General features: G+C 45.6%; 1 protein-coding gene across 1 annotated transcript in view; it reads left to right on the forward strand.

The window, feature by feature from the left end:
• Positions 1 to 15,027: 15,027 nt before the first annotated feature.
• The window catches only part of TMC3 (transmembrane channel like 3), a 34,815-nt gene continuing 24,044 nt past the window's right edge, over positions 15,028 to 25,798 (forward strand). Inside the window, exons 1-3 of the mRNA XM_027571778.2 lie at positions 15,028 to 15,116; positions 16,277 to 16,423; positions 20,065 to 20,140. Of these exons, the coding sequence (XP_027427579.2) occupies positions 15,028 to 15,116; positions 16,277 to 16,423; positions 20,065 to 20,140 (312 nt within the window). The remainder of the gene's footprint in view (positions 15,117 to 16,276; positions 16,424 to 20,064; positions 20,141 to 25,798) is intronic.

Below are 25,798 nucleotides of genomic sequence, written 5' to 3' on the forward strand. Positions count from 1 at the left end.
GGGACTAGCCAAGGGCCTGGAACATTGTAGATATCAGGAAGTACTGATCACGGGATGAGTTATTGAATGCATGAGGCTTGTGCTTAATTGACGAGTTAGTGGAGCTCACTTCAAGGCTTGATGGCTTCACTTGACTTTCATCCAACACATCTCTCGGCTCCTAGGGACGCACTGGGCCAGAAGTCTGTTAGGTTCCCTGGATTGCCAGAACCTACGCCTTGGACTCCAGCTCCTTCCATCTGTGTCTTCTCAGCGCCTGGGGTCTAAGCATCCACACGCCCGGGACCTCTCCTCTGGCCCTTGTTTGGTAACTCCCTCCTCTGTGCCCGGCAGGTGGTCCAGGGCCCAAAGGCACTTTTTTTTCTTTTTTATTGTTATGTTAATCACCATATATTACATCATTAGTTTTGGATGTAGTGTTCCATGATTCATTGTTTGTTCATAACACCCAGTGCTCCATGCAGAATGTGCCCTCTTTAATACCCATCACCAGGCTAACCCATCCCCCCACCCCCCTCCCCTCTAGAACCCTCAGTTTGTTTTTCAGAGTCCATCATCTCTCATGGTTCGTCTCCCCCTCTGACTTACTCCCCTTCATTCTTCCTCTCCTGCTATTTTCTTCTTTTTCTTTTTTCTTAAAATATGTTGCATTATTTGTTTCAGAAGTACAGATCTGTGATTCAACAGTCTTGCACAATTCACAGCACTCACCGTAGCACAGACCCTCCCCAATGTCTATCACCCAGTCACCCCATCCCTCCCACCCCCAACCACTCCAGTAACACTGAGTTTGTTTCCTGAGATTAAGAATTCCTCATATCAGTGAGGTCATATGATACATGTCTTTCTCTGATTGACTTATTTCACTCAGCATAACACCCTCCAGTTCCATCCACGTCGTTGCAAGTGGCAAGATCTCATTTCTTTTGATGGCTGCATAATATTCCATTGTGTATATATACCACTTCTTCTTTATCCATTCATCTGTCGATGGACATCTTGGCTCTTTCCACAGTTTGGCTATTGTGGACATTGCTATAAACATTGGGGTGCACGTACCCCTTCGGGTCCCTACATTTGTATCTTTGGGGTAAATACCCAGTAGTGCAATTGCTGGATCGAATGGTAGCTCTAATTTCAACTGTTTGAGGAACCTCCATACTATTTTCCAGAGTGGTTGCACCAGCTTGCATTCCCACCAACAGTGTAGGAGGGTTCTCCTTTCTCCACGTCCCCGCCAACATCTGTCGTTCCCTGACTTGTTAATTTTAGCCATTTTGACGGGTGTGAGGTGGTATCTCATTGAGGTTTTGATTTGGATTTCCCTGATGCCGAGCGATGTGGAGCACTTTTTCATGTGCCTGTTGGCCATTTGGATGTCTTCTTTGGAAAAATGTCTGTTCATGTCTTCTGCCCATTTCTTGATTGGATTATTTGTTCTTTGGGGGTTGACTTTGATAAGTTCTTTATATATTTTGGATACTAGTCCTTTATGTCATTTGCAAATATTTTCTCCCATTCTGTCGGTTGTCTTTTGGTTTTGTGGATTGTTTCTTTTGCTGTGCAAAAGCTTTTGATCTCGATGAAATCCCAATAGTTCATTTTTGCCCTGGCTTCCCGTGCCTTTGGCGATGTCTCTAGGAAGAAGTTGCTGCGGCGGAGGTCGAAGAGGTTGCTACCTGTGTTCTCCTTTAGGATTTTGATGGACTCCTGTCTCACGTTTAGGTCTTGCAACCATTTGGAGTCTATTTTTGTGTGTGGTGTAAGGAAATGGTCCAGTTTCATTCTTCTGCATGCGGCTGTCCAATTTTCCCAACACCATTTGTTGAAGAGACTGTCTTTTTGCCATTGGACATTCTTTCCTGCTTTGTCAAATATAAGTTGACCATAGAGTCGAGGGTCCATTTCTGGGCTCTCGATTCTGTTCCTCTGATCTATGTGTCCGTTTTTGTGCCAGTACCATACTGTCTTGATGATGACAGCTTTGTAATAGAGCTGCAAGTCCGGAATTGTGATGCCGCCAGCTTTGCTTTTCTTTTTCAATATTCCTCTGGCTATTCGGGGTCTCTTCTGGTTCCATACAAATTTTAGGATTATTTGTTCCATTTCTTTGAGAAAAGTGGATGGTATTTTGATGGGGATTGCATTGAATGTGTAGATTGCTCTAGGTAGCACTGACATCTTCACAATTTTGGTTCTCCCAATCCATGAGCATGGAACGTTTTTCCATTTCTTTGTGTCTTCTTCAATTTCTTTCATGAGTATTTTATAGTTTTCTGAGTACAGATCCTTTGCCTCTTTGGTTAAATTTATTCCTAGGTATCTTATGGTTTTGGGTGCAATTGTAAATGGGATCGACTCCTTGATTTCTCTCTCTTCTGTCTTGTTGTTGGTGTATAGGAATGCCACTGATTTCTGTGCATTGATTTTATAGCCTGCTACTTGACTGAATTCCTGTATGAGTTCTAGCAGTTTTGGGGTGGAGTCTTTTGGGTTTTCCACATACAGTATCATATCATCTGCAAAGAGTGAGAGTTTGACTTCCTCTTTGCCGATTTGGATGCCTTTGATTTCTTTTTGTTGTCTGATTGCTGTGGCTAGGACTTCTAATACTATGTTGAATAGCAGTGGTGAGAGTGGACATCCCTGCCGCGTTCCTGACCTTAGGGGAAAAGCTCTCAGCCTTTCCCCATTGAGAATGATATTCGCTGTAGGTTTTTCATAGATGGCTTTTATGATATTGAGGTATGTACCCTCTATCCCTCTACTCTGAAGAGTTTTGATCAAGAAAGGATGCTGTACTTTGTCAAATGCTTTTTCTGCATCTATGGAGAGGATCATATGATTCTTGTTCTTTCTTTTGTTAATGTATTGTATCACGTTGATTGATTTGCGGATGTTGAACCAGCCTTGCAGCCCAGGGATAAATCCCACTTGGCCGTGGTGAATCATCCTTTTAATGTACTGTTGCATCCTATTGGCTAGTATTTTGGTGAGAATTTTTGCATCCATGTTCATCAAGGGTATTGGTCTGTAATTCTCCTTTTGGATGGGGTCTTTGTCTGGTTTTGGGATCAAGGTAATGGTGGCCTCATAAAATGAGTTTGGAAGTTTTCCTTCCATTTCTATTTTTTGGAACAGTTTCAGGAGAATAGGTATTAATTCTTCTTTAAATGTCTGATGGAATTCCCCTGGGAAGCCATCTGGCCCTGGGCTTTTGTTTCTTGGGAGATTTTTGATGACTGCTTCAATTTCCTTAGTGGTTATAGGTCTGTTCAGGTTTTCTATTTCTTCCTGGTTCAATTTTGGTAGTTGATACCTTTCTAGGAATGCACCCATTTCTTCCAGGTTATCTAATTTGCTGGCATAGAGTTGCTCATAATATGTTCTTATAATTGTTTGTATTTCTTTGGTGTTGGTTGTGATCTCTCCTCTTTCATTCATGATTTTGTTGATTTGGGTCATTTCTCTTTTCTTTTTGATCAGTCTGGCCAGGGGTTTATCAATCTTGTTAATTCTTTCAAAGAACCAGCTCCTAGTTTCGTTGATCTGTTCTACTGTTCTTTTGGTTTCTAGTTCATTGATTTCTGCTCTGATCTTTATGATTTCTCTTCTCCTGCTGGGTTTAGGCTTTATTTGCTGTTCTTTCTCCAGCTCCTTCAGGTGTAGGGTTAGGTTGTGTATTTTTTTTAAAGATTTTATTTATTTATTTGAGAGAGAGAATGAGATAGAGAGAGAGAGAGCACGAGATCCAAGAGAGGGTCAGAGGGAGAAGCAGACTCCCTGCCGAGCAGGGAGCCCGATGCGGGACTCGATCCCGGGACTCCAGGATCATGACCTGAGCTGAAGGCAGTCGCTTAACCAACTGAGCCACCCAGGCGCCCTAGGTTGTGTATTTGAGACCTTTCTTGTTTCTTGAGAAAGGCTTGTATTGCTATATACTTTCCTCTCAGGACTGCCTTTGCTGTATCCCAAAGATTTTGAACAGTTGTGTTTTCATTTTCATGGGTTTCCATGAATTGTTTTAGTTCTTCTTTAATTTCCTGGTTGACCCATTCATTCTTTCGTAGGATGCTCTTTAGCCTCCATGGATTTGAGTTCTTTCCGACTTTCCTCTTGTGATTGAGTTCTAGTTTCAAAGCATGGTGGTCTGAAAATATGCAGGGAATGATCCCAATCTTTTGGTAGTGGTTGAGACCTGATTTGTGACCTAGGATGCGATCAATTCTAGAGAATGTTCCATGGGCACTAGAGAAGAATGTGTATTCCGTTGCTTTGGGATGGAATGTTCTGAATATGTCTGTGAAGTCCATTTGGTCCAGTCTGTCATTTAAAGTCTTTATTTCCTTGTTGATCTTTTGCTTAGATGATCTGTCCATTTCAGTCAGGGGGGTGTTAAAGTCCCCCACTATTATTGGATTGTTGTCAATGTGTTTCTTTGCTTTTGTTATTAACTGCCTTATATAATTGGCTGCTCCCATGTTCAGGGCATAGATAATTACAATTGTTAGATCTTCTTGTTGGATAGACCCCTTAAGTAGGATATAGTGTCCTTCCTCATCTCTTATTACAGTCTTTGTTTTAAAATCTAGTTTGTCTGATATAAGGATTGCCACCCCAGCTTTCTTTTGGTGTCCATTAGCATGGTAAATGGTTTTCCACCCCCTCACTTTCAATGTGGGGGTGTCTTTGGGTCTAAAATGCGTCTCTTGCAGACAGCATATTGATGGGTCTTGTTTTTTAATCCAATCTGATAGCCTGTGTCTTTTGATTGGGGCATTGAGCCCATTTACATTCAGGGTAACTATTGAAAGGTATGAATTTAGTGCCATTGTATTGCCTGTAAGGTGACTGTTAACTGTATGTTGTCTGTGTTCTTTTCTGATCTTTGCTGCTTTTAGGCTCTCTCTTTGTTTAGAGGACCCCTTTCAATATTTCTTGGAGGGCTGGTTTCGTGTTTGCACATTCCTTTAGTTTTTGTTTGTTCTGGAAGCTTTTTATCTCTCCTTCTATTTTCAATGAGAGCCTAGCTGGATATAGTATTCTTGGCTGCATATTTTTCTCATTTAGTGCTCTGAAGATATCTTGCCAGTCCTTTCTGGCCTGCCAGGTCTCTGTGGATAGGTCTGTTGCCAATCTAGTGTTTCTGCCATTGTAGGTTACAGATCTCTTCTCCCGAGCTGCTTTCAGGATTTTCTCTTTGTCTCTGAGACTCGTAAGTTTTACTATTAGATGTCGGGGTGTTGACCTATTATTATTGGTTTTGAGAGGGGTTCTCTGTGCCTCCTGGATTTTGATGCCTGTTTCCTTCCTCACATTAGGGAAGTTCTCTGCTATTATTTGCTCCAATATACCTTCTGCCCCTCTCTCTCTCTTCTTCTTCTTCTGGGATCCCAATTATTCTAATGTTGTTTCGTCTTATCGTATCGCTTATCTCTCGAATTCTGCCCTCGTGATCCTGTAGTTGTTTCTCTCTCTTTTTCTCAGCCTCTTTATTTTCCATCATTTGGTCTTCTACATCACTGATTCTCTCTTCTGCCTCATTTATCCTAGCATTTAGTGCCCCCATTTTTGATTGCACCTCATCAATAGCCTTTTTGATTTCGACTTGGTTAGATTTTAGTTCTTTTATTTCTCCAGAAAGGGTTTCTCTAATAACTTCCACGCTTTTTTCAAGCCCAGCTAGTATCTTTAAAGTCATGATTCTGAACTCTAGGTCCGACATCGTACTAATGTCCGTATTGAGTAGGTCCCTGGCTGACGGTACTACCTCTTGTTCTTTTTGCTGAGGTGATTTTTTTCGTCTTGTCATTTTGTCCAGAGGAGAATAGATGAATGAGAGAACAAAATCCTAACAAGTTTACAAGGTCCCCAGCAAATATACTGTATACAAATCAGAAAAGACCTGAAACCAGGGGAAAAGAAAGGGAAAGAAAGAAAAAAGAAAGAGGAAAAAAAAAGAAAAAAAAGATAAAAACAAAAACTAAACAATACAAAAAAAGCAGAATATGATCAAATATGATCAGGCTAGTCCATAGATCAGTGCCACACACTAGATTTTGGGCGTATTTTGGTCTGTTAGAAAAAGTGCCTCCTAAAATTTTAAAGGAAGAAAGACATATATGTACAAAATAAGGGTTGATACAATGAAGGGATGGAAGATGACTGTAAAGATGAAAATTATAAAAGATTTTATAAAAGGACTTTAAGATAAGAAGTTGTTTGAAAAAAGAAAGAAGATTTAAGAAAAAAAAAAGGAAAAAGGGAGAGAATGTGATCAGGCAGGAGACTAGAACAAAGCCATACACTAGTGATTTAGGGTATATTTTGATCTGTTAGAAGAAACTGTATCTCAAAATTTTAAAGAGAGAACAACTTATATATATATGCCAAAAAGAAGGGTAACTACTATGAAGGTATAAAATATGACTCTAAAAATGAAAAATGACAAATTTTTTTTTAAAAAAGGGATTGATAAGATGTTGGTTAAAAAAGGTAAAAAGAAAAATAAAAAAAAACAGTTAACAAAAATTAACTTTGACGAACTAATGAATCATGGTAAAAAAAAAAGCCATGAATTCTATGTGCAGTATTCCCCTAGCGCTGGAGTTCTCCCGTTCTCCTTGATCGGTAAACTTGGTCTTGGCTTGCTGGCTGTTCGTGCTGATCTTCTGGGGGAGGGGCCTGTTGCCGTGGTTCCCAAATGTCTTTGCCGGAGGCGGAATTGCCCCGCCCTTGTCGGTCCGGGCTAAACAAGCTGCTCGGGTTTGATCTCAGGAGCTTTTGTTCCCTGCAAGCTCTCCGTACAGCCTTGGAGGACCAGGGCGAAAATGGTGGCCTCCCAATCTCCACCCGGAGGAGCTGAGAACTCGGGGCCCCGCTCCTCAGTGCACCCCCAGAGAAAAGCAGTCACTCCCGTGTCCCCTGGTCTCCGGCCGCACTCCGTGCTCACCCGGCCTGTGACCGAGCGTTTCTATCTCCAGCACCTGACCCCGTGTGGAGTCTCCAAACCCAGCAGATCCCTGCGGTGCGCTCCCGCGCCGCTCCTCCCGGGGGAGGAAGGGGAGTCTCCCCGGCTCTGCCGCTTGTTGGGTCCCTGCTGGAGGAGCAGTGGCCCGACTGGGCCGCGGATCACAGTCTATGGCAACCCCGAGCTGAGAGCCCGCGCCTCGGCTCCGTCTCTGCAGCCGGCTTCCCCGCTCCGATCCCTGGGAGCTCTGGCGCACTCAGGCACCCCCGGTCTTTCTGTGACCCCGAGGGTCCTGAGACCACACTGTCCCGCGAGGGTTCCACCCCCCGCTTAGCCACTGCAGCGACGTCCCTCCGCGGAGCCGACTTCTCAAAGGTCCGATTTTGTGCTCCGCGGCTCTAGCACTTGCCAGAAGCGGCCGACGGAGGCCCCCTCCCCCGCCGTCTATCCTCCCGAATATCGCCTCGGATTCACTTCTCCGCACGTCCTACCTTCCAGAAAGCGGTCGCTTCTCTGTTCAGAGAGTTGTTGCTACTCTCCTCTTCGATCTCCTGTTGAGTTCGTAGGTGTTCAGAATGGTTTGATCCCTATCCAGCTGAATTCCTGAGACCAGACGAGATCCAGGTCCCCTACTCCTCCGCCATCTTGCTCCGCCCCCTCCCAAAGGCACTTTCTGTCTTGAATGGCTTATCGCCGCCCCTCACCCAGCCTCCACCGTGCCTTCAGAATAGGGATTTACCTTCCAGGGCCCAAACAAGGCAATACTCCTTTCCTCTCTTCTACACTTCTATAGCTCCAAGCATCCACCTAGCTGACGGGGTTCAGAATCTGTCACTCTGAGATATGCCACATTGGCATATAGATTATTTTGAACTACAGGTACTTGAGAAACAGCAGGTGCAAGAAGGACATTCTGCCCCTCCTTTGTCCCCAAGTAAGACAACAAACATTGTTGCTTCTTCACCATTTATGACCCATAGCCCAAATCCCTTTGTCTTATCAATTCTACACAAATATATTGCTTTTTTTTTTTTACTAAAAAGTATAAAAGCTTCCTTCTCTGATCACTTCTTCAGCTGTTCATTCTCCTGTGAAGACTCTTATGTGCATATAAAAATTCAATAAGAGGTATAGGCTTTCCTCCTGTTAATCTGTTTATTATCAGCAGAGTTCTTAAGCTGAGCCGAAGACCCAAATTGGGCGGAGGAAAATGTTTCCTCCCTACATAGCACGCCTGTTACCTTGTGCCCTGAAACTCCTGCCTTGTCTACTTATCATGCTGCTAGGCAGCACGTTGCTTTAATTAAAAAAAGGGTTGTGTATTTTTTTTCCTTTCATTTCATCCCCAAGGAAGTGCAGAGCACCAGGCACAAGCCAGCCTTAAATGAATGTGCTAATTCATTCCGTACCTTTCTGGCACATTTGTTCATACTCCCTGGCGCCACCGTGTCAGCTCATTCCAGAAGAGGTCAAGCTGGGAAATCTATTTCGGCCTTGACATTTGGATTGGAGGGGACAGAGCAGAAAGGCTATGGACAACAGGAGGGGGCTAGAACAAGTTTAAATGAGGATGCCAAAGGATTTCTGGCAGAAGAAAGACAGAACAGGAAACGGTCAACAGAGCTTTCAGAATAAACCACCCTAGATTTTAGCCAGCAAAACTTTGTTGGTGTTTTCCTCCCATCTCTGTGGATGGCTGTCTCCACTTTATGACCATTTGGAGATCATTTAAAGTCCATTCCATAATTGTTCTCTTGCTAAGCTTCCTTTATGCAGAAAAATGATAATGTAGTTAGGATGCTTTCAGAAGTCCCGGAGGAAATTAATTTGTTTACAGGATGGTGTATCGTATGGTTAAACCAACAAGAAAAAGCAGGCAGCCCTCTCTCTTCTCGGCCGAGCTGAAGGGTGGCTGAGTGAAGTCACTAGGCAGGTGATGTTTGCAGGGTCCCCGGGAGGCCCATAGTGGCTCTCTGTTTCCAACTGCCCCCACCAGACAAATGTCCAGTGCCATTCTTTGGAGTGGGTCGTTCTCAGATGCTCCCCACCACGGTGCCGTTCTCAGTCACTCTATGCAGCTCCCCGCCCCGACTGTGTTTGTCTTCCCGGGACTGATGCATGCTGGACAGACAGAGGCCCTTCTGCAAATCAGTCCTGCTACTTCCTGACCTGAGCCCTCCCTCCTGAACCTTCTCTCTCCGCTTTGCCACCACCCAAGTGGCTTCCTGGCACTTGGGAGTTATTCCTTCTCCCTGAGCGTTACCTTGAAAGTGAATCACAACCGCATTCAAGCAGATGGCATGGGGCTTAAGTCTCCGGGCACAGAATTAAAATACAATCAATTTAAATCAATGATAGGCCTGTATCACCTGACCGTGCGGCTCACATAAACTCTCCAAGTGACAGCATCTGATTGCACATTTATAGTCTCCTTCCCCTGTGCCAAGTCATAGGTTCCAGATTAGCAGCGTAGAAATTTAATAAGACCCTATCATAATTAGTGATGGTCTGTCTTGCTTTTGTAACTTCAAGAAATATACCACTTAACCAAATTCTCATCTTCCTGCTGTTGGGCTGGGACCACATGCTCAGTTTCATGGTCCCGGCTCATTCAACTGTCAGCCTGTTTCCCCGTGAGCTCTGGGAAGGAATCTCTGCATCTCTGGGCCTCGGCAGGCTTCTTCCCTCACCCACAGCCGACCACAGTGAATGTGGACATCCACTGAGATTCTGCATAGGTAATCGGCCCCTGCTCAGGCTTGTTTGTAAGATGCGTCTGCTTCTTAGAAGGAGGAAGGCATATTTTAAAGTTTCATTAGTAAAAATAGCTATATTAAAGTGCACACAGAGCATGTCTATCATGTAATTAATAAGTAGCTTTGCAATATACTTTCTTTGCAAATTCTTTACATGAATCAGATCAGTTGTCATGAAATAAATAATTTCAAAACCGTTCTAATCAGCTTTCATGCTGAAGTTAAAATAAGGTTGATGATAGTGTTATGATGGTCTTAACAACGGTTCATATAAAATGAGTTCAAACCTTTCCAGCCATGCTTTCATAGTGGGATTGAAATAATAATATGATTATAGACATAACAATAAAACATACCTGTTAGTTTGGGGCTCTGACTGCGCTCCAGACACTGGGCTAGGCCCATCGTACGCAAGAGCATCCACGTTACTTCGGGCCTACAGGTGGGGACATAAAGGCTCACCGACAGTCCTCGATTGCTCCAAGGTAACCCAGCCATTCAGCAGTGGCGCTGTGTTTAATGACTGGACCATTCGACCCCAAGGTCGTTGCAAATGATCTTGGTAGATGAGTTAGATTCTTAGGAGAAACGGAACAAGTGATAGACTCAGTTTTTACTATTCACACAAGTTAGAGTAAATTCTGTCTTTCTTAGAGAAAGATGTAATATGTAAACCATTTTTTTTTTTAGCTTTTGTGCAAAAGTGTAAAATCCCTGATTTGTAAGGAAGACCCTCACGGCCTTCGTGTGTACAGTATTTAAGATGAGAATAGAATTCACACGTGAACACTATTTCTGGGCACACACACGGCAAAATTGAACGCTCCTCATTTAAAAATCAACAGAGACGTAGGCAGACCTACGAAAATTTGCTCTAACCGCAAAGAAAGAGACAGAGTTCGAGAAGAAAAACTGGGCAGAGGAGGGCTTTTAATTTTTTAATTAATTTCTTGCTTGGGGAAAGTAAAGTAAATGTTAAGGGAGAAATTGCATTGCCCTTTAAGGAAAAGGACTTTACAAGGTCATTATAAAACAGGAAACGCTATGTCAAAACAAGATGAAAAGGGATGTCTGTCTGTGGAATTGAAGGAAAGAAAATGAAGAGCATTTTGATAAGAGAGGATTTAAAGATACCACACTTAGACTGAGGCAGGAACCCGGTACACCTCATGGTTGGGTGGTGGGTCCACGTATGGTAAAGATAGTCTGTCTTGGACCTGCTCTGCTCTGCTGGCGTGGCCAGTGCACAGATGTTCTTTGGGTTGCTGTCTTCTGTGTGCTCCCCGCCCCCCCCCCGTCTCCACAGGGACCTGGAGGGAAAGCTGCCAGGAGGCTGCCCGTCCCCAGAGACAGCATCGGCTGTGCTTTCGACACTTCCCCAAATATTCGGGCGCATACAATCTAAAAGTCATTAAAGAAAAATCGCAGCCAACTTTTAAGTGGTTGCTTGACAAGGAACTCAACTGCTTGCCTTTATCCCGATTTGAGCAAGTTCGATTCTCTTTTTCATTTCCAAAGACGGGGCATGCGTTTAGATATAGTCCTCTATACAAAAGCATTTCTTTCCTTGAGAAAGCATGACAGCAGAGCAAGGCAAGGTGGCTTTAGAACCTGTGTCTTAACTGCAACCCATCTGGTGGTCAGCTCCTCGTCTGCAGAGATTCTATGGGGTGGTGACAGTCTGTCTTCACTCACTGCGGGGGCCCCGGAGGCCAAGGCCCAGCCTGCCCGCCTGGCCCCATAAGGAATCTCTCACCGGCTACATCAGTCACCGTGCGTCATGTGACCCCAGATGGACCTCTCAGGGTGTCTGCTCAGTTTCAAACTTATTTGCAGCTGATGAGTTCACGAGGAATTCACCACCAACAAAACCATTGGCTCTCATGTCTCGACAAATTCAGTTGTTATTCAGAAAATTGGAAATAATCATTTACTGAACCTCCCCCCGAATCACCTCTTCCAGACCCAAAACGTAGTTCTCAACTTCAAACACAAGGCTTTTGAGTCACTGAAGCAATATCCTGGGCATGTCCGCATGCCTCAGAAATGGAAGAGTGTCTCTTGTAAAATGCAAAGATGAGAACTTGATGCTGTTGTAAAGGGAAGCTAGCAGTGCCCATGGGACTCCTACCTTACACTCTGAGATGTGCTCAGGGGCGTTACTGTCTCAGAATCGAATTCCCTTAGCAGGGGGAAATATTATTTAATTGATGACATAGGTTATGAATGTTTTTGTTCCTGTAAGCTAAGCCATCTGATGAGTTCTATTAAGACCTCCGGGGATGCATAACAAAATGGTTTGGGTTTTTTTTTTTTTTTTTTGATGAAAAAGATTTGTAGGTTCTACAAATAGATCTTCGATGGCTCCGTCTCTCCCTTCCCCTTCATTACCTTCCTTCTGTCCCCACACAGACACTGTAAGCAGTTGGTCTAGGAAATAATGGTTTTTTAGCTCATTTTGACACTGGATCCCTTTCTGGTTTTTTTAAGTGCTTCAGTTGTGAGCATTTGAGGGACTTGTAGTCATTTTGTCTGTAGACACAGGCTGGCCTAATCTAACATCATCCAGAGCACCTAAAGCCTCTAATTAAATTGTTGGAGGATGTGCAACGCACGCAGGGTAATTGATCCCCTTGCATTCTGGGAGCGGCATCCCCTGTCTGTGCTCGCTCTGCCTGGCCCCCGGGGCCCTGGGGAGCCGTGGGGAAGAGAATCAGGGTCCCAAGTGCTGGGCTGCTGGGCGCGAGGAACAACAGTAACAACCTTTCCTGGAACTCATAGCCAGGATGGATGGCAGGTGGACTTCAAAGGGAATTTTTTAAAAATCAGACCAGGGAAACCAGAGAGAGACCACAGGCAAATCTGACCACATTAAAAACTCATTTTTACCGGTAACAGTAATAGTAATAATAAACCATTAAATCCACATACATGTAAAGAGAGCAATTTCCATTTGACAACATAACTGAATTTTTTATGATATTCCCTTTGATCCAGTCATTTTACTTCTGGAAAACTAATTCTAAAGAAATGATGCTAAGAGCCCAAAAATCATCAGTGGCAAAAAAAAAAAAAAATGCACGTGGAGGGATAGCATAGATGTGTGAGAAATGGGGCAAAATTTGAGTATTTCATGTTCTAGATAGAATATTCCACTAAATGTTGGTGAAACATGTTCACAAAAAATTGAAAAATAACATGGAAATTTCTTTAGGTATAAGACTGATGGAAAGGTGAGAGATGCATATATACAGTAAAACTGAAAAATATACAAATAGTCAGGGCGTTGGTTAAGCGTCTGCTTTCGGCTCAAGTTATGATCTCAGGGTCCTGGGATCGAGTCCCGAATCAGGCTCCCTGCTCAGTGTGGAACCTGCCACTCCCCCTGCTTGTGCTCACTCTCTTTCTCTGTCAAATAAATAAATAAAATCTTAAAATACATATATATGCACACATATACATATACATATACATATATATACACACATATATAAGCATACATATGCAAAGAAGAGACAAAAATGCTCAAAATGTTAATACAGAGGGGCTTTCAGAAAAAGTAGGATGAAAAAAAATCTTTGAAATGCTCAGAAATAATCCCTATAGGTAAAGATCTCTAAAAGAATGCAAAAAAGGGGGGGGTGGGTAGAAATAATCCTCTTCTGGGCACTATTTTGTCTGTCTGACAAGCAGAGATTTTATGTAGTGTTACGAGACAGAGCATGAGGCCCCATGGCCTTGGGCAAATTGGCAGACAGGTGATCTGGTCTCACAGGTCCCGGGGGCTAGCTCTGGCGCTGGCCTCTTCTTCATTCCCCTGCCTGGAGCTCGAAGTCCGAACACCTGTCCAAGAGTCCGTGAACCTCAGGACCCTGGGCTAGGGCTCTGGCTTGCCTTTGGCCGCCCAGTGTGGGGCAGACCGAAAAGCTACCTAATTAATTTGCTAATGAGTCAGTGGAGGAATGCATACATAGGAGAAGGCAGCCCGTGCCCCAACCCCATACCTAGAGCTGCTGATGGATTTTCTGCCCACCCACTCGTTTCTTCGCCCACATGACGCTAGTGCACCAGGTGGAGAGCTCAACGGAAAGAGACCTTTCTGTTTCAGCCCCACACCTTCCTGTTCAGTGAGTACAAACTGCAAACAGACCATTTTGTGTGTTTAAGCAGAAAATAGGGTTTTATATCATGAAACTGTGGGAAAGTCCTGGATTTGGGGATAAATTCTTCGGTGGAAAACCCCAGTGAATGACTAGAGAGGGAAACGTGCAGGTGACAAGGGGACTGGGTAGCTTTCTACCTAGGAAAGGGTCGGAGCAGCGGCCGATGTGTCCCCAGGGACCGGCCTGCGCGGGGGTACTCCAGCTTACAGCAACAGGTGATTTGTTTTCAGGGTACCTGTGTGAGCATCTACTCTCTCCAGTTCTTGCCTTCTCATTAAGAAACTCCAGCGGGCCTCTTAAAATCTCTTCACCCCGTTCCTCATAGGATTATCCTGCTGATCAATGTGGCCACACTTAGAAAATGTAAAATATAAGAAAATGTCAATTTGATTATTATTGATATCACACTGAAATCTTTCGGGGAGACGTGCCATTATTTCTGAAACATACTTGTAAATGATGTTGGGGGAAAAGTAAATAGATAGCAATAAAGCAGAAGGGGCAAAATGTCAGCGACTAGAGGATCCAGTCTGGGGGTTTGCAATATTTGTGGTGCAACATTTCTGGGGATTTGACTTCTCTCCAAGTGGAAAAAGAAAGCTGAGAAAAAAATTTGAAAAACATGTAAGACGTTATGACTTCCTCTCCTGGCCTCTGCCGTTCGAACACAGGCAAGATTCTTACTCCAAGCCTCTTTCTTGAGAGGTAAAAATGAGGGAAAAAAAAAAAAAAAAAACCTGTGCCCTGCGCTCTGTTTTGTCAACACCAGTCACAGGAACGGATGTAAAGCGCTTTGCAAACCGCAGAGCCCTGTCTGGGTGCGAGGGGTCACAGATGTGAGGCTCTGGGCAGCACCTAGCGATCCCTGCTTCAGCCTGGCCAAGCCTCCCGCCTTTGTCTGCCCAGACTCCAACCAATCTCAACCAATCTCGGCTGCCGCGGCCACCTCAGCATTACATTATGCACAACTGGAGTCCTCGTCAAGGACCAGCTGCCGACACGCACTCTTGCTCCTGAGAACCAGCGAGCACGGCGACTAGCAGCTCCCCTGCAGAAGCCTCAGCTGGAGCAGACCCCAGCAGCCGGCCTCCTGGGACCCTGCCGGCCCCTAGAGGTCACTGGCAGCAGGTCAGCCCCCATGAAACCCTCAAAGGCATGCCAGCGCTACCGAAGCATCCGGAGAAATACCAGCCAGCACTACTTCTACCAGGAGTCCCTGCTGCTCAGGTGAGTCGGCCCCCGCCTCCGTCGGCCGGACAGTGGAGGAATGGAGCCCAAGTCACCCCAGAGCCTTGCCTGCATCTGACCAGAGGACAGAGTCCCCATCCCGTTCCCCTCTCCTTCAGAATGAACTCAGAAACTCCTTTCTCTGGGCTTTTGTACAGTGGGGCTGGCCACCTGCTTATTGACCAGGGGACCCAAATCCAAGGTACCCCAACCTGGCCAAACCCACAGGCATGCCTTTTCTGTTTTCTCTCTGCTGATTCAATCAGCAATGTCAAGAGAGAGCAGATGATTCATCTCTCATAATAAATAAGGTGTCTGTTGGAAAGGGCTTTGGGCTAAGAACAAGTGGGAGAGTGCTGTTCGAATCTGTTAGATGTTTATAAAGGTATATTAAAACCTCCATTAATTTGGAGAAATTGGAGAAAATTCTCTTATGAGTAAGTAAAAACCGTCTGAATCCGGGAAAAGCAAAGGAATTATTTCCTCTTACTTTTAAGGGCATCATTGATCAAATAGCAGAATACTCATCATCTCCTCCTGAAAAGTTGCATTAAGATTAGCATATTAATTGTTATTGGGAATAAATGTTGCTACATGTGGAAAAACAGTTCTCCTACACAGTAACTCTTTCCCTGTAATGTCTGCACATGTAAATCTGCTCGGCTACATTCTTGTTTCTAGACGTTGCTGCCCGTTCTGCCTCCACTATCTCAGTTTCCAAGGATGGAAGTGGGCATGCAGGGAGGGGTCTCTGGATGACAGCGTTTGGCTTTTCTTTATTTTGCCTACAGAGCTGGGGGACAAGGAGGAGCCCTGTCTCTGAAATGAGCTGATTATTTCAATCAGCCTGAAATAGAAATTGTTTGGGCACCAAAGATGCTGCTATTCAGGAATTGTTCATAAGCACCCTCTTGTCTCCTTCTATGACGTCTTCTGCTAAAACCTTTCATCCAGACAAACCATTTTCTTTCACTGACCAACCAAAGTGACAGATGCCAGTGAATGTGCTTCAGGGGTTGTCCAAGACTGCCCCATTCTCTCATACAAACTTCAGACAGATGACCCTGGGGCAACGAGATGCTGAATGTGCCCCAGGCAAGATCTTTGCTGGAAGCAATTCTACTAATCAGATTTCCTCCTTAATGCCCCACTCCATTCAGCAACTTGGATGACAGCTTTAATGCTGATGAGACAGGGGACAGCAATGATCCAGAACAAATCTTCCAGAATATACAGTTCCAGAAAGATCTCATGGCAAACATTCGCTGCAGACCCTGGACCATGGGGCAGAAGCTGGGAGCACTGAGGTAAGGGCTTTGGCAGCCATTATTGATTATTGCAAATACGCTTTCCATGAAATCGCCCTGTCCTGCCCAAGAAAATGAGCACAAAGACCCACGTGAGAGTGGCGGGCAGGCACTCTTGATCTGACTCAGAGAAGTCACAAGGGCCTCAAGGTGGCCAGTATCTCTGTGAGTGTCTGTGTGTGTGTGTCTGGGTTGGGAGTGTGTGTGTGTGTGTGTGTGTGTGTGTGTGTCTGGGTTGGGAGTGTGTGTGTGTGTGTGTGTGTGTGTGTGTGTGTTGGTGTTTGTGGTTTTCTACCTCCCTTTCAAGCATTAGATTTTAGCATTGTGTCTAGAGGTGAACAAAATAACCAAACTCCCCGGAGACAAGTCTATAAGCCGGAATGAAAGCAGATGGTAATTTCACCCGCTGGGCTATTACTCCCTCTGGGGGGAAACCAGATTCCATGGCAAACCAGATAACGATGATACTAAGAGTCGCCCTGGACAACCTGTTTAGATAACAGTGAACAGCTAAAGAGTTGCAGACGGGCTGCCTGAATTCGAATACTGCCTCCCAATCCTTAGCCATGCAGTGTTGGGTAGCTCTCTTAATGTCTCGGCCGCTTTTCTTTCTCTTTAAAGCTGAGGTGATGGTGCAGAATGGCACCTGCCTCCTGCTTCCAAAACTGTGCCGCGCTAAGCAAGCAGGTGTTTGTTAAAGATTCAGAATCCCTGATTGCCCTTAGAGCTGCTGAATCAGAAAGTATTGGAGGGGGGCAGTATCTTTAACATGCATTCAGGTGGATTCTTCCGCCTACTGAAGTCGGAGACCCACGGAGAGTCCCAGGGTTAAACGGGACTTCGCGCCGTCTTTGATACACGGTAGTCACGCCCCCGCCAGTGAGTCCTGATGGATGATGCTGATGCCCGGGGTCACAGCAGAGGGAGTTAATTGAATGGTCTCACCGAACTACTCTGACCTGTCAAGTGCAGAAACAGACAGCAGCCCGGATCACTGGGCACCCGGCATGGACAGGATCAGAACCTTGTTAGTGCCACTTTCTGGATGCCAAGCACACAGCCCCTCCTCCCCAGGTCAGCCATCAGGCTTTGCATTTCTCTCCCACCAAATTGCGGCTTTGTCAGCTTCCCCCATGCAGGCATTCTCTTCCAGGCTGGCCCAAGAGGCAGCCGGCTGGTCCTTGGGTGGCTTGGCAGATGGCTGAGGGCGCCTGTCGTTTGTAGTCTCAGCGGTTTCTGGCTGAATCCTCCATGTCTAGTATCGGCTCCCCCCACATCTGTTCCCTTGAGTGAGGATGGCAGTTTCAGATAGAAGACTGATACTCAGAGATGTGAAGTGGCTTACCCCAGGATGCACAGCCTCCGGGAGCCGGCCCTGAGCTTTAAACCCAGGCTCTCTGACCCTGACTCCAATGTTCTATTGAAACAGAGGAACTCCGCCAAAGGAATCATTGCGGAAATTTATCCTAAAACAAAAAGTCATGTGCTGTATCAGAATTTTTTTAAAAAATCGTGCAGAAATGCTCCTGATGATTGCTTATTGAGGCTTAGAAGGAGTAATTAGTAATTACTAATTAGTAATTAATGATCATTCATTATTAGTAAGAGACTGAGTCTTTTCGACCTGCAGGCAGAGCACAGCAAATGATAACTTTTCTATCGAAAGGGCAAACCTGGGGTGCCTGGGTGGCTCAGGCATTAAGCGTCTGCCTTCGGCTCAGGTCATGATCTCAGGGTCCTGGGGTTGAGTCCCACATCGGGCTCCCCGCTCAGTGGGAAGCCTGCTTCTCCCTCCCCCACTCCCCCTGCTTATGTTCCCTCTCTTGCTGTGTCTCTGTCTGTCAAATAAATAAATAAAATCTTTAAAAACAAACAAATAAAAAGGTAAACCAGGCCTTCCGCACTGACGCCTGGCCAGGGGCTCGGCCCAGGGACCATCAGCGCCCCACTGGTTGCCCCGGCCAGCGGTCAGGCTCTCAGAGGTGGCTCGTCCTCTGAGCACCTCCATTTATCATCCCCTGGCCCCCACGTCTCCTCCCTTGTCACCTCGAGAAGCTGCTAGAGCAATGCCTCACTCATTGGACCTGCTGAGGCGTCTGGAAAGCACAGAGACCACTGAAGCCTGACCGCGTGGGGAGCCAGGGAGGGGGCGGATGCAGAGAAAAGTGGGGAGCCCTCGCTGAGTCTGGAGCAACAACCACCTGTCTGGGAGGGCGCGGTGCAGACCCATGTCCCTTGTGGGGAGCAAGTGGACGGTGCCCTTGAGTCAGCATGGGTCTGTGAGGAGGCCCAGGTGACGTGGGTTCTCCCTGGTCCCCCAGGTCCAGCCCCGCCCTCTCGCATACTCTTACCGCCACCACTCTCTCCCAGTTACTGTGGCCCCAGGACTCCTTCGCCCTGTTAGCGAGGGCTCTCCCAGTGCCATGACTCTGTCTTATGTACCTTGTGTCTTGCTCTGCTTGACCCAAGTCAGTATGCAGATAATGTTTGCCAGAAGAAAACTATAAACCATGAGATGGAACAAGCGATTTCACGTGTATAGGCCTCTGTCTTTTAGATGCTGGGCAGGGTAGGGCATCAACCCTCACCCCTGCCTGCATTTGTGGTTCTGACCGGAATGAAGCCAGGGCTTGGGCGGGGCCCGGGAGCTGGGATGATGGCAAGGAGGGCACAGCGCTCCAAACCCCAGCAAACACTCTGATTAGCTCACGTTTCCCTCGTTGGGAAAGGGAGTCAGCCAGGTCCTGCATCTCTCAGGGAAAGACTCAGCAGCAGGGCGTGTTGCTAAAAGACCGCTGGGGTGTACACGCAAGACGCCCCGGCGGCGAACGGGGCAGACTGGAGATCGAGGGACTCCAAAGAACCAAGCCCTTCAGCACCGAGCATAATCAAGGGGAGGGGGGGCTGGCCATGGATAACGAGGGTCTCATCAACGCAGCGTCAGATGCGGTCACCTTGAAGGTGACATTCACCTCTAAGTGTCCTTGACGGCTGTCTGTCCCACTGGTGCTAATATTAATTGTCGAATCCTGCTGTTCCTGTAGGTGTGGATTTAACCATCTATCCCAATGAATTCAGTGCATTTCAAGGATTAATCATTTAGGTGGAGACATCAGGTCAGCTCACCAAAGTGGTCAGTTAGCGTGTCAGCAGTTGGTGTAGTCTGAATCAGATCCTTTGCGGCTACGTGGATACTGCTCTTTCCTCGAGGCAGGCTCTCCGAGGCTAGGTCTGACTTTCTCTGACGCTGCAGGAGGAAGGCTGCTGAGGTTGAGGGGAAGGGTGAGACCCCCTAGTGCCCGCTGCCAGGACTCCCCCCGCCACCTGCTCATGATCATTTCCCAGACAACAATCAGGGAAGGGCTTTAGGAATTCATTGCAACTCATTTTGTCATTGATTCATCATTTTCTAAGAATTTATCCACTTAAGCATTTTTTTTCCAGAAAGTATTTTCTAGGGAGCTTTCTGGTTACCGGAGGTCAGGAAAGGAACGACTCGCCTCTCTGCATAGCCACGTCGTGCTGCGGCGGCATCTTGTCGCCCACCTTTTGCCCGCCTGCTCCCGTCGTACTTCCGCACGTTTTGCCAAGATAGCAGGTATGATAAAATTGTGCTCACTGTCATGTTTTTCTTCTCTCAGGCGAGCGAAGGAGATTGTGCTGAAGTTTGAAGGGAGGCTGACCAGGACCCGTGGCTACCAAGCAGCAGGTGCAGAGGTGAGAGCGTGCGCGTTCATGGGCACTCCCACCCCCTCTTGTGGTCTTGGGGCCAGGAGGTTGTGGGCCACTGTGCTTGTCTTTGCACACGGGCTGTGCCCATCAGCCATTGCAGCCGGAGAGCAGTGCCGTGAGCTGCAAGGTCTGCACGTCCCAGAACCTGGAGCTTAGTCCCGGATGTGGTCACCTACCGATTGTACATGACCCTGGGTGAGCCTTACTTGTCCGAGAAATGGCATCTTCCCTTGAAAAAATGATCTAGCGCCCTTCCTGACCTGTTCCCACCCAATACGTGTAGGATTTTTTTTTTTTTTGTTTACTGCATGTCTTGTAATTAGAAAGTTGCAGATATATTTCAACGCTCACTTTATAATTCAATGCTAGGGTTTTTGTTTGTTAATTTTTCCATTCAGTTCCTTAACGCTAAACTTTAGCTTATATTGAAGTTATCTGTTTAGAGAGACATTACCATAATATTCATAAATGTTTAGAAGACAAAGAAAAAAATCATACCCTTATATAGTATCTTTTTTTGAATCTCACATTCCAGTCACTGAATATATAATTTTCACTGAGTGTATTTATAGTATACAAGCCTTTTTGTCTTGCTTCTTTTTTCACTTAACCCCACCCATAACAGAAGGATTTTTCCATGTTGCTCTGTATTATTTACACAAAATCATTTTCCATGACAGACAAACATACATTAACTTAACTAGTTATTTGTCTGCTGGAGAATATGTAAGTTGTCTGTAATTTTTCACTATTATTAATAACCCTGCAAAGAATATCTTTACACATACTGCCTTTCCTACCTCTCATTTGTTTATGTTTTTAAAGATTTTATTTATTTATTTGAGAGAGAGAGGGAGCACGATCAGGGGGAGAGGGAGAAGCAGGCTCCCCGCTGAACAGGGCGCCCGACGCGGGACTCGATCCCAGGACCCCGGGATCATGATCTGAGCCAAAGGCAGACGCTTAATTGAGCCACCCAGGCGCCCCCTTTTCCTACCTTTTAAAATTCCTCTCCTAGGATAAATGCCAGAACTATAATCACTGTAGAAAAAAATGTAAGTCATTTTTCGGCTCTTGATAAATATTAATAAATTATTTCCCCAAACACTTGATAGTTGGTCTTGCCATATACAACAGGTATACCGTTTCATAATATTCTTGCCAATATTGGATATTGTATTTTTTTTAAAAAGTTTGTTATACTTTAACAGACAAAAGATGCACCCTTTTTAGATTTTCTGAAACAAAAAAGTATTCTTAATGAAGTTTACATTAAAGCTGGCCATAAATTTTACTTAACTGAAAAAGTATAAAATCTCAGAGGATCCCCCAGGTTCTGCCTTGGCTGTCCCCTTACTTTCCACAGACTCTGCCTGAAAACTCGAATCTAGTCTTATGACCAAGATTAGCCATGACCGCTTGCGTATGCCTGTCACACTATGATGGAGCTTATGGATGAAACACAGAAAACAAAATTATCTTTTGAACAATAAACATATGTGCTCCCTCCTTATTTCCCCTAAATAGACAGTATGAAATGCTATGGGAAAACACTTGGAAATACTGGAAGGTCCTTCACTTGGGTTCCGACAACCTGTAATATGTAAGAGTGAAAAGTACTGCAACTTTTAGCCACAGTAGTAAGATCAATATGGATTAAGGCGTAATTTGATAATGGGCTGAATTATTAGAAGCAAGGTGTTTAGAATGAGAAAAGGGAATCTGAATTTTCAGCCTCACCTAAGCTTGCCCCAAGGCTTTCCGCCGGCACCAGGCCGACCCAGCTGCCTGCCTTTCTAGGATCAAGGGCCCCACAGAAAGTGGTTCAACCCAGTTCAGTTTAACCTGTGCGCCACACTTTGTTCTAGACCCTGGGGTAATGAACTAGCCCAGACTCGGCTTCTTCTGTCTTCCGGAGACACAGTAAAATGCCCAAGAAAAATCATTCTCCCACCCTGTCTTCTTCACGCTTCGGTTCTTCCCCTCCCCAGATTCAGAACTGCGTTCCTCCACCTTATTTCACCCCGGAAAATTTCCTATGCTGCTCCAGCTGCCAGGTAGAGAAAACTGAAGGGACCTAGCCAGCCGGGGTACTGCCTGCAGCCCGTCTATTCATAGTCCTTGGTTTATATGCTGAAGACAGTAACTGTTTTCCAAACGGTCAATTTGGTGTGATAGAGCTCCCCATTTCCGTGACTCCAGGCACCGAGACCCCAGTCCCCACTCACAGAGCTGCCACACAAGGCTTCCTGGGAAGCCGCCCCCTCCCACTCTCTCCAGTCTGCATCCCCTGTTCACGTGGGTCTCCCCTCAATGCCAGCTCACTACCGACAGTCTGCCTTCAGCACCAGCACATGTCTGTGTTTCTGAAGGAAGCCAGGTGTGAGTGTGTGAGAGCACGGGGACCCGAGAAGTCCCGCCGGCAGGAGTCAGGACCCTCAGATCCCTCTGCTATTGGTTCCCTGTTCTGACTTTGGTTTTCATGTTTGATTCTCAAGGTTCCTTCAGGCTCTAATAGTCTATGTTCTTTGTGTCTCATACCATACCAACAAAGGAGGTCCCCCTGCCCGAGAGCCTTCGTGATGTGATTTGACACCTGCCCATGATGGTATATAGACTGGCAGGTCCTCCTGCTTCCGTGCACATCCCCCTGTAACCCACTCTTTTCCACACAGGAGCCGTGGCAATCCTCGAAACACGAAACCACTTGTGCCAGGCCTTACTTAAGATAACGATAGATGAGAGAGAGAGAAAGATACACAGACAGATACACAGATACACGGATACACAGACAGATACACGGATACACAGACAGATACATGGATACAGAGGCAGATACACGGATACACAGACAGATACATAGATACACAGACAGATACACAGATACACGGATACACAGACAGATACATAGATACACATACAGATACACAAATACACAGATTCACAGATAGAAGGATTCACAGACAGATACACGGATACACAGACAGATACACAGATACACAGACAGATACAGAGATACACAGACAGATACACAGATACACGGATACACAGATAGATACATAGATACACAGACAGATACACAGATACACAGACAGATACAGAGATACACAGACAGATACACAGATACACGGATACACAGACAGATACACGGATACACAGACAGATACACAGATACACAGACAGATACACGGATACACGGATACACAGATAGACGGATTCACAGACAGATACACGGATACACAGACAGATACACAGATACACAGACAGATACACAGATACACAGATAGATACATAGATACACAGATACACAGATACACAGACAGATACACAGATACACGGATACACAGACAGATACAAAGATACACACACAGATACACAGATACACGGATACACAGACAGATACACGGATACACAGACAGATACAGAGATACACAGACAGATACACAGATACACGGATACACAGATAGACGGATTCACAGACAGATACACGGATACACAGACAGATACACAGATACACAGACAGATACACAGATACACAGATAGATACATAGATACACAGATACACAGATACACAGACAGATACACAGATACACGGATACACAGACAGATACAAAGATACACACACAGATACACAGATACACGGATACACAGACAGACACACGGATACACAGACAGACACACAGATACACGGATACACAGACAGACACACGGATACACAGACAGACACACAGATACACAGACACACGGATACACAGACAGATACACGGATACACAGACAGATACATAGATTCTTACTACACTTAGAATTAAATCTAACTCCTTCCCATGACCTACTGATCTGGCCATTGCTTTCCTACTGGATCTTACCTCACTTACCCCTCTTCCATCCTCTGTAGTAAAATGCCCAGCACACGCTAACTCACAGATGTTCTTGGCTGCCCTGGCCTCCTAGATAGTTCCTCTACTAATTTATTCTTTTTGGAAATATCGATTTTCATTCAAGTCTCAGCTTATGTGTGACCTCCCCAGAGGGACCTCTCCTGATCCCCTTCTTTAAAAGATCTTTCTCCTCCATCCTAATGGACCACGTACCCTGTGGCGTTGACTCGTCTGCGGCCGCCTTCCCTCTACCTGGGTGTAAGCTGTGCACCCGCTGACATCCTACATGTGTTGTCTGTTTGCATCCTCGGTCCTGGAAACACACACAGGTGCTCAGGACATGCTCTGAATGAATTCATCTTTCATAAACTGTAATATGTGTTTTCAGAACACCTTTATTCCAGGCAAATTTACATTCCAAATGAGAAAGAATGAGCTTATTCTTATTTTTGATACCCAATAACCCAGGCCCACAATTAAGACCTATTTCTTCCAAGTCTGGCTTTTGGTTTTGCTTTGGTAGGTTTTTGCGTTGCTCTTAAAACCTCAAATCATTTCAGAGTGTCAGAGCTTTCCATGGAGATTTTGTGCAAATCAAGAGAAGCATATTTTTCTCATGCCTTACTGAATCCTGGCCATCAACAAATCACGTTTTTCAATCACCTTTACCTCTGGGAAGCCCCTTGAGGAAGCTGGTGTAGATTTGCATTTACCAGAATGAGTGTCGGGGGTTCAGGGCCCTGGAAGCTGAGTCAGGGGCCCCCTGACTTCTTGTATGAGCACCTGAGGCAGGGGGGGAGGGTTTTCTCTCTTACCTACAAAAGTTACTCTGCTTTAGTGTGTTCCAGCACTGAAATTCAACCAAAATTTAAATTGGAAGAGTAACTCTGAATACCACTGATTGAACCTTGCTTCTCATATAGACGAGGAAATTGAATCCCAGAGAAAGAAAATCCCTTCCCAGGAGCGCATAGTAGGATCCAGTTGCACTGGAGCTACAACTCAGGTGTGCCCCCCACCCCGCCCCAGGGCCTCTGACACTTCGGGACTTCACTCCCAGTGGGCCAGAAATTCAGATGCTTTCCAACACCAAACCCACCCCCAAGGACGTTTGAGCACCCTGCTTCTGCATGCCGTAGGGGATGCAAGAGCAAAACCTTTGGTGTTCCCCTCCATGCTAAAGCATGTGCACCATAGGAAAGATCTCAAGGCAACACGAGGTAGGCTAAGGTCAACGTTACAGGAATATTGATTGCTGGGAGGTTTACAGAGAGAAGGATCTATTTCTCTCTCCAGAGAAGCTATGTGAAATCATCATGGGTGTGGTTAGGTTTGAGCCGGGTCTGGAATCGTGCACAGAAGACAAACAATTGCAACGTCTGATAAAATTCAAACAGATTTTCATTTACAAGCAGCCGTTCTGGCCTTAGCAGACACATGCTGAAAGACATTATCGTGCGTGTCTGCATCAGGACCATGTGCCGTCTCAGAGTTCAGAATGTTGTAATTACATTTGCAAGCCTTCTTTCTGCAATGATATAATTTGCTTCCAACACAAACCCAGATTGTTTGTGTGTTAAAATGAACTGCCTGCCAATACTTGTGGGAGAGCTGAGCCAGGGTCAGGGCACATTCTACTTTATTCTCCTTGGAGGAGAAGGGGGAAAAAATACAGATTTCGAACGCTTGACAATTGCATCTTAAACACACAAGACAAATTTCCAGATGTCACCACTGGCAGTGGTGGCCTGGAGAAAGGGTGGG

Source organism: Zalophus californianus, chromosome 6 (genome assembly GCF_009762305.2).
Source record: "Zalophus californianus isolate mZalCal1 chromosome 6, mZalCal1.pri.v2, whole genome shotgun sequence".
NCBI lineage: Eukaryota > Metazoa > Chordata > Mammalia > Carnivora > Otariidae > Zalophus > Zalophus californianus.